The sequence below is a fragment of the Rosa chinensis genome, chromosome 5 (assembly GCF_002994745.2).
Source record: "Rosa chinensis cultivar Old Blush chromosome 5, RchiOBHm-V2, whole genome shotgun sequence".
In the NCBI taxonomy this organism is placed as follows: Eukaryota; Viridiplantae; Streptophyta; class Magnoliopsida; order Rosales; family Rosaceae; genus Rosa; species Rosa chinensis.
Window position 1 is genome coordinate 39,933,351 of NC_037092.1, and position 14,738 is coordinate 39,948,088.

Consider the following 14,738-nt stretch of genomic DNA (forward strand, 5'->3'; position numbering starts at 1 on the left):
TTTAAGGAAAACAAACATTCATTCACAAAGGCAAGACAGGCAAAGCATATGTACACAGAAAACACTGTGAGGCCAAACTTCACAGGAGGGGAGCATAAATGCTAAATCTAGGACAAGGTAACCAAAAAACAAAATCACGCTTGACGTATCTGAAGACGGATTACTAGAGAGGAATATATCCTAGGAACCCAGACATGAGACTGAGACAACAGAGATAACTCTGTAAAGAAGAGGGCAGGGAGAGCAAAACCATCACAGAGAGAAGGTACGCCTAGAACTACATACGGACAATCCAATCCCTAACTTTTGAATCAAGACCCCAGAGAAGTGTTGGTGGTTTTTTGAGTATGGTAGGCTGGTAGCTCAATGCGCAACTCGACAACCAGTTTCGTATGCTTCTGATTCTGCATGAGGCTTTTGGCACTTCAATGTGATCTCCAGTTGAATTTTGTCACTCTTGTCTCAACTGGAGCATGAATTCTCGTTCCTACATGAAATCACCAAAATTTAGATCAGCGAGAAGCATAAGAAAACAAACATCGTAAACAGAGGACATGAAAATGATGAGCTCCTAAATCAGGATGGTAAGACACTAGGCATGCATTAGAGAATAGAGACAAAGTGGAGGAATGAAAACGCAAATGCATCACAAGAGAAAAAAAGGACCTATTATAATAATATGTACATCTAATAGGTTGGCTTCCTGCAACATTTGAACACCTAGTTATCCTAGGTAGAAGAAATTTGAAATAAATAGTAAATACCAAGAAATGTTCGTCGGCTGTAACATATTATTAGTTCCTACATTCTTTCAATTCACAGGCAAAGGAGTTGTATAAAATAACGAATATGCGGTCTTCTGTAGAACATATATCAGATAGAAGAGATCAGTAATGAACATACAAACATCCTCACAAGTGCCTCACAATGAGCTGGGGAACAATATTGTGCCTCATCACGTGGATGCAAACGTTATTTTAAACTTTTGAGAACTGACCAATATGAGACGAGCTCGCGAATGCCAGACAACAAACTAAACCCACAATTAAATATCATAACCTTATACCATAACAGTTAAATACCATGACATGAGAGAATAGCTTTCTTATATTACCTGCCAACTGAGGGATCTATTTTACAAAAAATGGCTTGTAGCTAGCAGTTTGACTTCCTGCAACAACATAGAATGCATAGTTATTCTAGGAATAAGTAACTGAACAAAAAACTTGAATTTCAAGAGATGTTCAAGGGTTGTATCGTACATTTGTGATTCCAAAGGGGAAACCTGGGTTCTGTCATCAACCATTTGATTCATAAGCAGATGAATAGGTGAACTGTCAATATAATGAATTTGGAAGTATTCTCTTCTGTCAACCATAGCACAAAACCAACAGAAGACCGGTAGAAGTTGCTTCATAACATGTAAATGAAAAGTATCTGTTCATAAAAAGTAGAACAACAGAAAGATCAGAAATAAGCCGTTTAAAATTCACTAATGACTGAAAGTAAGCATAGAAGCAGCTAGAGATCTCATAACAAGTACCTGATTGCAAAAACTGGAACCAATATCAAGAGATCCCATGTTGTATATGTTCCCCATCAATCATTATGTGACGAATGTGAGCAATCTTGGGCCAGTCCTCCCCTTTATCTCTTTGGTACCGTTGTTTTAGTAAAGGACAGTAGAAGATCTCTAGAAGAGATAGAGAAGTGGGTAGTCCTTCGTCTGGCAAGCACTGCAGCTCAGGGCATCTCCGAATTGCCAAGCTTTGAAGAGAGGTGAGCTCTCTAAAACCTTTTCCTTCCATTGTTTTAACGCCAAACAGAGTGGAGATGGAGAGCGAAGTAAGAGTGGCAGGTAGCAGGCCTTCCTCTGGAAATGAACATACTTCTTCACAATCTCCAAAGTTGACTAGCAAGTATTCGAGAGACACGAGTCTTTGAAGCCCCCACTGCATGCGGTTTGCAATGAGCTTTTTGCATGACTCAATGTGAAGTAATTTCAGTTTTGATGGCAATCCCCCTTCTGGAAATGACTCCAATTCCGGACAATCCTTTATCTCCATAGACTGGAGAAATGGGAGAAGGGTGCGCATCTCTTCCGGTAAGGACCTCAGTTTCTTGCACCGAACGATATGTATCTTGGTCAAGTTGGGCGCATGCAGCCCTCCACTGGGGAAACAAACAAAATTTGGACAGTATATATACATGTAATCGAGGAATTGGAGTTCCTCACAAGTTTCTTGCACAAAAGTGAGGGAATATATGTTAGTCCGACACACTACAAGAGTTTTAAGCTTTGGAAAGTAGTCTAATGGTAATCCCCCAGTTAACTTTGGACAATTCCGCAGACGAAGCTCATGAAGATTAGGAAAAGCTCCTCCTTCTTCGTTACCTCCAACATAAGACCACTTCTGCCACTCCCGCATATTTTCGAATTTCAGAACTTGCAAAGCTCCAAATGGCTTAAATACACAAGTAGCACCATAAAACTCAGGACCTATTGAGACCACTCCATTCAATCCAATAATTTCAAGCTCTCTCAGGGAGGGTAGCTGTCCTAGTGGTGGCAAGAAGTAACAGTTTTGACAATTCAAAAGTTGAAGAGAATACAGGTTAGAGTAAGAATGATGTACTAACCAATCCGGGAATCTTGTACCCTCATAAGAAACAATCATGAGTTCTTTCAGGTTTGTATGAGGTTGGAGGTTTTCCAGCACTTCTCGATCTCTTATTGAATCGTCCGTAGCACCACCCCATTTCAGAACTAGTTGATTCAGATACTTCTTGTCCCTCATATTGGCTTCCAAAACATCAGAGACACTAACAATATTATGAAGTCCTGAAATACAAAGAGTTCCGCGCAACTGCTGTAGCTCCTTTAACTCTACTATATCATGATACCCTGCAGCCTTGTCTATCGGAAAGTTACTTAATGTTTGGAGATCTTTCAACTTTCCCATTTGCGGTGGCATCTGTTCTATCTTTGTACCTCTGATATCAAGATGGCGCAAGTTAATTAACCTCTCCAAGTTGGTTGGCAACTGAACAAGACCTCGACAATATGACAGCAATAATGCTTGTAAGTTATACAACGTACATACTGGTTCAGGCAACTTTTCTATTGAAGTGTAAGACATGTCCAAGTGCTTTAACTGTTTCAGATTGCCGATTGAATTAGGCAACTCTCGGATATTGTACCCTGATAAATTAAGCACTCTCAAACATTGCAGTTGTGGCAGCAGATCAAGCAGTATCCTGTCGGACATTTGGAACTGTGCAGTAATTGGATTCCTCTGGGATAATGGTAGGAAAGTGCGCAAATGCTTAGCATCATACAAAGCCTCAAATTTCTCAAAGCCATCACCATATGTTTTCATGTACGAAAAATGCCGAGCCTTGCTCACCTTGCTCGCAATGTCTAATGAGTCACTGTCCTCCAGCCTAACACAAAAATCTCCAGACACAAACTTTGCCAAATCATTGATAAGGTCATGCATGGTGAATACAGATTGGTGATCAAAGTCCCCTTGTGAGTGCTGAAAAAATGACCTTGAGAGGAGATCATCGAAGTAGTCCTCTCCAACTTCTTCTGCAGTTTTCATATTTTTGGGTTGCAGGAGATCTTCGGCCATCCAAAGAAAAACCAATTTTGATTTTGTAAAAGAAAAATCTTTGGGAAATACTGAGCAGTAGGCAAAACAACGTTTGAGATGTCGAGGCAGATAATGGTAGCTCAACCATAGAGCTGGCAGAATGGTAGTCTCCTTATCTGAAAACTGCCATATGTCATGTTTTAGCACATTTTCCCATTCCTCAATATTTGATTCGGAGCATAAGAGACTGCCAAGTGATTTTGCAGCCAATGGCAGGCCTTTACACTTTCTGACGATCTGTTTTCCAATTTCTTCAAGATTTGGATCTGCATTAACTCCACTTTTGAAGACATGTTTTGCAAACAACAGCCAACAATCCTCCTCAGATATTTGAGTTAGATGGTGAGTTTGAAGATTACCCATCATAGATGCAACACTTGCATTGCGTGTTGTGACAATGATCTTACTTCCAGGTGCTGCAGACTCAAAGGGTCGCCTTAAGGCATCCCATTGACTGTAATTCTCGTTCCAAACATCATCATGGACAAAGAAGAACTTCTTCCCACTTAAAGCCTCCTTGAGTCTAACTTGAAGCATATTTAGGTCTGTGATATCACAATTTTGTGAAGTGAGTGACCCGTATATTGTTTGTGTCATTCTAACAATATCAAATTCTTCTGAAACGCAAACCCACGCGTGGAGGTCAAAATGCTGCTTCACTCTACTATCATTGTATACAAGCTGAGCAAGAGTTGTCTTCCCAATCCCACCCATGCCGACAATGGGAATCACACTTATTTTACTGCTTGTCGAATCATCTGATAACAATAACTTAATGATCGTCTCCTTGTCCTCATCCCTCCCATACAGACCAAAGTCTTCTACCAAAGAAGTTGAAGGTAGAGTTTGTGATATTCTGTGTCTTGTATCTGCTTTCAAATTGAGGACATCCTTTTGTTTTGCAAGGAATTCTAGTCTCACCATAATGTCCTCTATCTGGGAGTCCACTGCTTTCTCAAAAGCATGAAACCAAGGAGAAAAGACCTTCTTGGAGAATTTCTTGAACATCTGTTAATTCATAAACATCAAAGGAATTCTCCAGTTAATTAACTCCAAGTCACAACGCAGAATCAATTTAAAGAATGCGACTTAAACAAAACATAATAATAAAATATTTTATTCAAAATTCTCTTAAACTCTTAGAGAAACACCGAAGTTCCTATTAACTAAAGACAATATCTAGCTAAATCAAATAATATTAAGTAGATAGAAAGACATGATTGTTTACAGGAGTGAGGCTTGGATGAATGTAATACTCTATTATACGAGATTAAATGGTATTCCCATAAGATACAACAACCTTTGGAGCTCCTTGGTGTAAGAACACAATCAAATCTGATTAGGCCCACGCTTAAAACCTATCATTTAATTAAGAGAGTAATATAAAAAAATTACTAGAAGAGAATAACTAAGATGGTTCATAGGATTCTAGTTCTCCAAGTCATATAATCATAAACTAATAAACAAACGTTCGTTGTAAATGAAACTATTCACTCATCAAGCAAATAATATAAGATAAGCAAAACAAAAAATATAGAAGTAAAACCAAAAATTAATAAAATTAAGGTGTAAAACAAAGAAGTTATTGTAGTACTAGTGCTAACAGTGTACCTTGCTTGTGCTACTTCCAAATTCAGCTTCCACCTTGCGCCTTAACGCTTCTGTCTTGATCTCATTCAAGAGGTCTTCAGCATCATAGATCGCCTCTTTAAGCTCAATCAGCCACAGCTTCACATCTGAATTACTTATTTGTTTCTCCTCTGCATCATCGAGAACAGCATTTACAGACAATAATGTTATCTTCAAGTTCTTTAGTAGAACCTCGGTGAGTTTCTTCCCTTGGATGAAGTCCTTGACCTCCCGAGAATACATCATAGAAAATACTTCCTCAAGCAAAGCAGAGAGAAAAGCTCCACCCACAACCTCCAAAGCCATGGTTTAAATTATTTGCGAAATGATTGAGAGTGGAGATCTTCAGAGCATCAGCTGATACCGAGAGATTTGATGAAGTTGATATGACACTGTTAATGAACAACCCATTAGTCAAAAGTTTATAGCTAAATTATATAGAATACAAGGAGAGTCGATGTCACTTTATCTTTCTGACTAGTTTGGTTAAAGCAGAGCCACTCAGAAGATTCTGTAATCGGAAAAGTAAAGCGGAATAATCAATAGCACATACTGGATGTATGACTTTTCCATTATGAAAAGACCATAATCTCATTGGCAGTTGGTTTCACAGCTGGTCCTCTTTCTCAAATATCAGGAACTGTTTAGGAAATGTGTTGCATGTGTAAGCAGAAGGAGCTGAGATAAAATCTGAGATTCAAAATATCTAATTCAGGATTTACAAGGCATACTAATAAAGGGTCCTTGACCCAAAGCCCCAAAATGAGGGAAAATTATCCCACTTACCCCAGTAAAAGATTTTTGTTCCCACATACACAATTTAACAGGGAATGACCATTTTGCCATCAAACTAATTAAAAAATTACAATAACGTCATCAACATCAACCCCTCTCTCTCTCTCTTTCTCCTCCCGATCTGAAACTCTCTCTCTCTCTCTCTCTCTCTCTCTCTCTCTCTCTCTCTCTGTCTCTCTCTCTCTCTCTCTCCAGCAGGATGCCCATGACGCCGACTTCCGGCGACGGCAACGGCGTATGATCAGATTTTGTCACCGCGCTCTCCGCTCGCGAAACGCCGTCGTTGGACATCGATCCCTCCAAGCTCAAGGTCGGTATTCTATTCCGTCCTCATCATCGTCGAGTTTGGCTTCTCGGTGGCGACAATAATGTTGCAGAGTTCCATGACTTTGGTCTTCAGGACGATTGTTGAGGTACGGCTTGAAGTTTGCGAGCTTCTTGAGGTTTGCACTGGGAGGGTACTTCTGTGCAGGGAAGACTATTTTGTGAATAAGCGCCATGTGACTGGAGAGTTCGAGAAGAAATACGAACGTAAGAGATCCTCTCAATCTTCAATTTGTGTATGGGAAATTGATCAGAATATATGTCTTTTGTATATATGTAGTATAATATAGGTATTTTTGTTTGCGTGTATATATATATGTATGGGAATTTGAATCCTGGGCACTATAGTGTATTTAATTTTGGGTTTAATTCTGGCTTGTTTACTGGTGGTGCATTATTTGCTGCAATTTTGAGTTTAATCTTGAGCTTTCAGTTATTTTTGCCATTTGTGTGTTAAGCATCTTCATAAATTGGAGGTAGTGTTCTAATTTGGAGTTTAATTAACTCTCAATAAAAGTTTTATCAGAGGGCAATAGACGCTTATTGGGGACAATAAACGTCTATTGGGGGGCAATACATGTTTTGAATTTATTTTATCTCCTCGTCTATTGGGGGGCAATAGACGGCTATTGGGGGGAAATAGACGTTTTGAATTGATGTAATCTCCTTGTTTTTTTTCTGTAATCAAAGTTTTATTTGTCTAAATTTAGGGAGATTAGTTCCCATTCTGGCAACTGAAAGTCCTATTGGGGGGCAATAGGCTTCTATTGGGGGGCAATACATGGCTGATAGTCGTCTATTGGAGGGTAATAGACGTCTATTGGGGGGCAATAGAGGTTTATTGCCCATCTACTAGGGGGCAATAGATGTCTATTGGGGGCAAAAAAACTTTCCGGTAAGATTTTCAGCAAATTCCGGTGGGCGGCAGTAGGTGACCGAAATCCGGCGACCGGGAACGTTGGCCGGACTCCGGCGGCCGGTGACCGGATTCAGGCGGCCGGTGACCGGATTCCGGCGGCTGGTGACCGGATTCCGGTGGCCGGTGACGGGCTCCGGCGAAGTCTCCCATGGTTTCTCTCTCTTCTATTTTTTTTTTCTCTCTCTCTAAGTAACAAGGGGGTGAGGGTAAAATGGTATTAAAAAAAAATTAAAAACAAAAAAAAAGGTATTAGGGAAGACTCCCTTAGAGTGTATTGGGTAAGAGAGAATTAAAAAAACTTAATGGGGTAAGTGGGAAAAAAATCCCTAGAAATGGGGTAAATGGACAAAATCCCTAATAAATATGCCTTTAAATACAAGACTCGAGCCTTACCAAGCAAGCTTTAAGAAGCTAATTACTACATAACAAGAGCTACATGTTGTAGACTTGTAGCTAGCTAAAGTTGTATGAACTCCAATTAAAAAACAAACCATGATCAAGTAAAGTCAGTGGTAGTTCTCATTGAATTGTATTTATGGTAACTCTTATCAAAATAATGAGTTACTATCTCAATTTCATAATACGTAGCTTTATCAAAAATTTCACCCAATATGATTGAGCATAATAAAGCAATATTGATCGTTTCAAAAAAAAAAAAAATAAAGCAATATTGACTACTCAGCTTCATTTTTCTTTCTCTCCACTTTACTCGAATAAAGTTAATCAGGAAAATTACACATGTTGAGCTCTCAACGACCCCATTTTTAGAAAAGACAACTACTCTTAAAAATCAACTTTCAGTGCTCTTTGTTGCCAAAAAGAAGAAGAAAAAAAAAAAAAAAACTTTCAGTGCTCTTTTATATATTATCCTTTCTCTTGCTGAAGCTAGGCTCCAGTAGAGGTATATTCAATTGGGATAATGACTACTTACCCACAAAATATTAAAATACACCCCATACACTCCACCAACTTATTTTCAACTCCATTCACACAAAAGTTTTCTCTTTTTCTTCCAACTATTCATTTCACTTAATGTTTATACCATTAGTACCTCTCTCTCTCTCTCTCTCTCTCTCTCTCTCTCTCTCTCTCTGAGCCTTGCTTTTACTATTATTTTCCTTTTGATGAAACGTAGCGGGCCCATCTTAAATTTATTTGTCTAGACTATATTTGCAACTATAATTCATCCTCTATATTCAAAGGTAAGCAGTAAATTTTTACTATTCATAATTCCGATCGCTGATAGACTTGAGTTAATTGCTCTTTGGAATGGTACTAACAAAGAATTGAGAAAAGAAAAAGAAAAGTTGAGAAAGTTGAAAAACTTTAGAGATAATCTTGTCAGGGAAACTCCTGATTACTGGGATATCATTTATAGACTTCAAACAAGAATCTATAAAGTTGAACAAGATATAGAAGATCTCTTATATACTCTTCAAGAGGAACAAAAACCTCTTGATTATTTGAGCATTGGTTAGATTCGCAACTATCTGGTTTCAGAGCTTGTAAAATAGCTCAAAAGGGGAATCCCCAATGGGGACAATGTCTGATTTAATATTAGAGAAGTTGAATTCTCTATTGAAATCCTCTGATGAGAAACATCAGATCTTGCTGAAAGAATTATCTAGATGTCAAGATTATCTAGAAAAATTACCTTCTATAATCTTCCAATTAGAAAAATTGGAAAACAAAATAGATTATATCAAGGAACTTCCAAAAACAGAAGAAGAAAAGCTAACAAGTGTTAGTAGAAAAATCAATGAACAGCAAAAAACGCTGGATTCTATGAAAAATATACTGAAGGATAAGAAAGTGCCTACAGTAAAACCAAAGAAACCTAATGGATTTAAACCATTAGAGAAACCTGAGAAGAATCCTGTTCCAAACATGATTTTTCTTGGATCCTCTACTAGTCAAACTAGTATTCGGTATGAAAACCCGAAAGAAGAAAAAAGAGATGTCAAAATGATGAGCATCTTCGGGAAAAAGAAGGGAGTACAACTCCTCAATGCTGAAGAATTCGAATTCAACGAAATTGAACAGGATGTAAAAAACTCTGCAATTCCAAAATTAGATTTTAAACAAATCTATAAAAGGGGCAAATTTGATGTGTTGGATAGCCACCACTTCAAATTATTGGAATTTACAACCCCCTCAACTACAGGAGAAACAGATCTTCTGATGATCACTCTTGAAGAAGTTGCCCGAGCAAGAACAAAAAATTATCAATTTATGCACATTGGAGCAGTCCAAGTAGGCATAAAACTTCTGGCTCGAGAAGGCATAAACTGTTCAGTTCTATGTGTCATACAAGACAATAGACTAACAGATTTTCAAGCTAGTCTGTTGGGAACCCTTGAAGCATCTTTGTGCAATCAAGTGGCATATTTCAACTGTTTCCCAAACTTCTCAACCAGCTTGAAAGATGCAGCTCACTGTTTAAGACTGAGAGTCAAGACAGATGGCATATCAATGAAAAAGGATATGCAAGAACTTGCAATAGTATACAGAATATACTATAAACTGATGAGTACTATAGTAGAACCAAAGACAAGGATATCAAATATCTCAGGTCTTACTACTGGATTCCTCACCAGTTAGAAGAACCATTCACAACAGATTCACAAGGTTACTTAGAATGAAGTAACTTTTCCTATTGAATGGAAATTATTTGGTCTGAAAAAACCAGCAGAAAATGCCAAAGCGGCAATTTATGAAAGTAGAAAGACTGGAGATATCAGTCTAAAATTCGACGATCACAGAAAAAGTGACGTCTATCCTCAAAATGTCAGGATAAACAACAATCTTCTCAGAAGAAGCTACAACACTAGAGAAGTTAGTGTTAGTGGTACTAAATACTCTGAAGAACCATCAGAGTCCATCACTGAAGAAGATTTAGAAGCTGATCTGAACAGACCAGTAAATATGCTTAGAGCACAAAAGCTCTATGATCTCTATGATGAAGCAGAGTCCTGTGAAGATCCTGAACGATTAGAAAAACTAATCGAAGAAATGAAAAACTTCAAACCAGGAAAGGAAAGAAAACTCCTTCCCTATCAGGATATTGAAATGGAAGAAGGAGAAAGCTCCAAAACTTTCATCACCAGAGAAAAGGGAAAAGTAAAACTCCCTTTACAGAAAGCCCCTACGGGCAAAAATGGAGAAAAAAATTCTCAAAGATTTGTCCCAGAGTACCAATTTTCACTCATGGTATCTGGCTAAATCTAGACAAAGCTCTAGACAAGAGAAAAACTCTTGACCAATGGGTTGATAGCTTGATGATGGCTTCTGCTCTAACCCTTGAAAAATTTGAAGCACCAGATCTTCAAGTGTATTATGAAACTACTCTTACTGGAGTAGCAAAAAAGTATTACTTCTCTTTTAAAGAGACTGCCAGAGGAAGAGACTGGCTAGAAGAGATAAAAAATTCAAAATCTCCGTATGATTTTGCAGTACCCCTGTATGATCAGTTCTGTGGAGATCTCTCAAATTTGAGTGAGAAGGCTAAAGAAATGGCCAAATCAAATGTCTATGCTCTCAAAATCTGTGACATGAAATATTTTGAAGAATACTTGAATGAATTTCAAGAATATTACTGTACAATCTGTGAACTAGAAAATACTGATATAGTTAACCTGTTGCACATGAAACTCCCTGAACCATGGAGAACAGCTGTGCGAGAAAGCATAGTAGAAAAACCAATTGAAAGATTTTCAGTTGGAGGAATTGCTGACCGAATTCGGCAATTACTGAAAGAACAATGCAAAGCCAATCTTAGAGTTAAGATGGCCAAGAAACAACTCAAAGGAGTTGAAAATTTCTGTTATGGAATACTGGATATGCCAACCAATTGGGGATGTCATGAATCTAAGTTCCACAGAAAAAGAAAAGAAAAATATTACTCGAAAAAATTCAAAAAGAGTAATAAGAAAAAAGATTGGAAATTCAAGAAAAGTTCCAATTACAAGAAACAACAGGATGAAGATCCTAAAAAGAAATTCTTCAAAAAAAAGAAGAATAACAGAGTCAACCATCAGAATACTCAACCAGGCAAGAAAGCTTGTAGATGCTGGTTATGTAAAGCTGAAGGGCATTATGCCAATGAATGCCTGGAAAAGGGTAAATGATCTACTAAAGTTATATTCGAAGAATATGAGCCTATAGTAGAAACAGAAAATATGAAGGGCTACGAAATAGCCTATTCTGATGATGAAGATGATGACAGGTCAGTTTACTCTGCCTGGTCTGAAGAAGAAGAATCATCTGATTCCGACATAGATTCTGAAGTAGCGTACTTGGAATCTAGACAGATGAACGTGCTACACGTCAAAAACTGGGAAAAAAGTAAGACGGAAGCAATAATGTCTTTTTATCAGGTGAACCCTGGTACATTCGTTTGTGACTACTGTTTATGTCACGAAAAGAATGTACTTCCTATGTTCTGTGATAAGTATGTTTTGTGAAAGGTCTAAAAAGACTTATCACAAAGAATGCTTCATAGCAGAAGCAAGAAGAAAGACCAAAAATGGCCTTGTCAGCCAATTGGTAGAACAGGAGTATGAAGACTATTTCTTTGAGAAAAAAGAGAAAGAATTAGAAACTACGTTCCAAGAAATTATGGAACCATCTTCCTCAAAAGAAAAGGAAGAAAACATCGAGGAAGAAAAACTCGATGCAACCATTGAACTGGTTGAAATACCAGAAAATGTTCCAAAAGAATGTAAACCATTCATATCTCAGGAACAAGCTCAAGAAAATGAGATTCAACAATCGAAAGTCGTCTCTACTAGTAGATACAGCAACTACATAGAGATTGGACTCAAATTCCCTGATCATAAAAAATATCATCTACATGCATTTGTAGATAATGGATCGGGATTCACAGTTACAAAGAGATTTGCAATTCCAGAAGAACTCTGGAAAGAAGATAAGAAAAGAACAGCTACTGGTGTTACATTTGATGGAAGCCATCTCACAATGAATAAAGTAGCAAAAAATGTTCACATCAACATTGGTGGAGGAACATTTATCATCCATAATGTTTGGCAATCAGAAGGCCAAAGATCTGATTTCTTGTTGGGAAATAATTTTATTCTCCAACAGAGATTCATCCAAGATGAAGAAGCGATAGGCTTCAGAAAAGGAGAACGGGTGTTCTGGGCAGATAGGCTTACACAAGCCAAAAGTGTAGTAGGTCCCAACTTTACTACACAATATCAGAGATCGCAACAGAATAATGGTGATCTTACCCTTACCCCCTACAAACCCAAATTTGAAACCATCCTCCAAATCAAACAACTAGAAGAACTAGTTGTTGAAGAATCATCTTCTGAAGAAGAAGAAGAAGAAGAAACAACTAGCGTTGATGAAGAAGCTAGTTTCATCCATGAGCATAACCTCAAGAACTTTCAGAACAAGCTTGAGTCTCAGAAAATTCCCACCCTTGAGAAAATCAAGAAACTACTCGAGCAGAATATCGATGTAGACCCTCAGAAGTTTTGGGAAAAAGACCCAGTGGTCTGTGAATTAAGATTACATGATATGAATTCCATCTATCATGTCAAAGCCATTCCTCAGTACAAAGAGGAAGATCAGAAAGAATTCAGAAAAGATATTGAAGATCTCCTGAACAAGAGATTAGTTCAACCTTCCACTAGCCCTCATCATGCTCCAACATTCTACGTGGGAAATCATACAGAAAACCTTAGAGGAAAAGCTAGAATCGTGATTGACTACAGAGATGTCAACAAGAAGACTGTCAAAGACGGTTATCGATTGCTCAAGTAAGAGTATTGATCAACCAGCTCAGAGGAGCTAAAGTCTTTTCAAAATTCGATGCAAAGTCAGAATTTTGGCAAGTCAAGATGCATCCTGAGAGTATTCCTCTCACTGCATTCGGAACACCACAAGGCCATTACGAATGGTTGGTAATGCCTTTTGGTCTAAAGCAAGCTCCCTCAATCTTTCAAAGAAAGATGGACAACATCTTCAAACATGTTGCGGAGTTCTGCGTTGTCTACATTGATGACATCCTTATCTTCTCCAAAAACAGAGAAGAACACATGAAACACCTCCACGAGGTTGTTGTAAAGCTGATAGTTTAGCATGGAATTATCCTGGGAGAAAAGAAAATCTTCTTTATCCTCGACGAAGTAATAAAACTCCAACCTCACATCCTTGACAAGATCTAGAAGTTCCCAGATAAAATTCCTGATGCTAAGAGTCTAGAGAGATTCTTAGGAGTCATAAATTATGGGAGAGATTTCATTCCCAAAATCTCAGGACTAACAGCAATGTTATCTCCTAAAACCAAAAGAAAATGGAACTTCATAGAAGATGATGAAAAAATTGTGAAGCAGATAAAAAAACTCTGCAAGAATCTCCCTCCTCTACAACAACCAGAAGAAGATGATGAAATTATCCTCCAAACAGATGCGAGTGATAATTATTGGTCCAGTGTTGTTCTGGCAAAAACTTCTGGAACTAACATTGAAAAGATCTGTAAATTTTGTAGTGGCAAGTTCAGCCCTGCATAACTGAATTATCCCACAGGGGAAAAAGAAATTTTGGCTGTCAAGAAAACGATTTTAAATTCTCCAGCTTTTTTGGAAAACCCTTTACTGTCCGCACCGATTATGCTAGAGTAAAGAATTTCAAAAATGTTAAACTTGATAAAGCTGCTGATAGAGGAAGACTAGCAAATTGGCAATTATTTCTTAACCAATATGATTATAACGTTGAATTAATTGCAGGAAACAAGAACTATCTTCCAGACGCCTTAACCAGAGAACTGGCCATGTTCAGTCGAAAAGATGACGACGAAGGTCGTAATCCCAGAAGTAGAAGACCTGGGAAAGAACATGAACCTGCTGAGGATCGTAAAGAAAAAAATCCTCAAAAGATTCCTGCTAGGTCCATAAGGACTAGCTTCAACTGATCAATCCCAGGGTAAAGGATTGGCTAGCCCATCTCAAACGGCAGACGGTAAAGGCTCATCAAGACTGTTGACGGCTGTTACTTTGCCAAAAAGCAAACCAACTCCAACTGGAGCAATAAATGTTTTTAATTATGAATTAAGAACCTTTGCTGATCCTATGTTCAGAACTGGCAGGAGGCTAGCTTACCACCAGAAGGCAATCCTGGATAATATCTTATTTGCCTTTCAGGAAAGAAATAGTGGTATTATGTTCCCAGCTTTGTTTGCCTTAGCTCAAGAACTCCATGAAAATGCTAGACCACAGCATGAAGAAATTCAAATACAGCAGAGTGCTGTTAGAAGTGAAAAAATTCACTGTCTTGAAGATCCAGAAAGTGCTCGAATTCCTATCACAGCACTAAAAGAATCAGATTGGTTCGAATTCCATAATCTGATAGGAAGGCATAATTCTGAGGCCTGTATTCCTCCAACTCTCTTC

The 14,738-nt window shown here is 38.1% G+C and overlaps 1 protein-coding gene across 1 annotated transcript; it reads right to left on the reverse strand.

Moving 5' to 3' along the window:
• On the reverse strand, window positions 1–5,709 carry LOC112202392 (putative disease resistance protein At3g14460). The gene is made up of 5 exons (XM_024343390.2): window positions 5,268–5,709; window positions 1,544–4,664; window positions 1,263–1,437; window positions 1,115–1,171; window positions 1–487 (listed from the first exon to the last, which is right to left on the reverse strand). The coding sequence occupies exons 1-2, from the start codon at window positions 5,589–5,591 to the stop codon at window positions 1,569–1,571; spliced, it is 3,420 nt and encodes a 1,139-aa protein (XP_024199158.1). The 5' UTR covers window positions 5,592–5,709; the 3' UTR covers window positions 1–487; window positions 1,115–1,171; window positions 1,263–1,437; window positions 1,544–1,568.
• Between the last annotated feature and the right edge of the window lie 9,029 nt (window positions 5,710–14,738).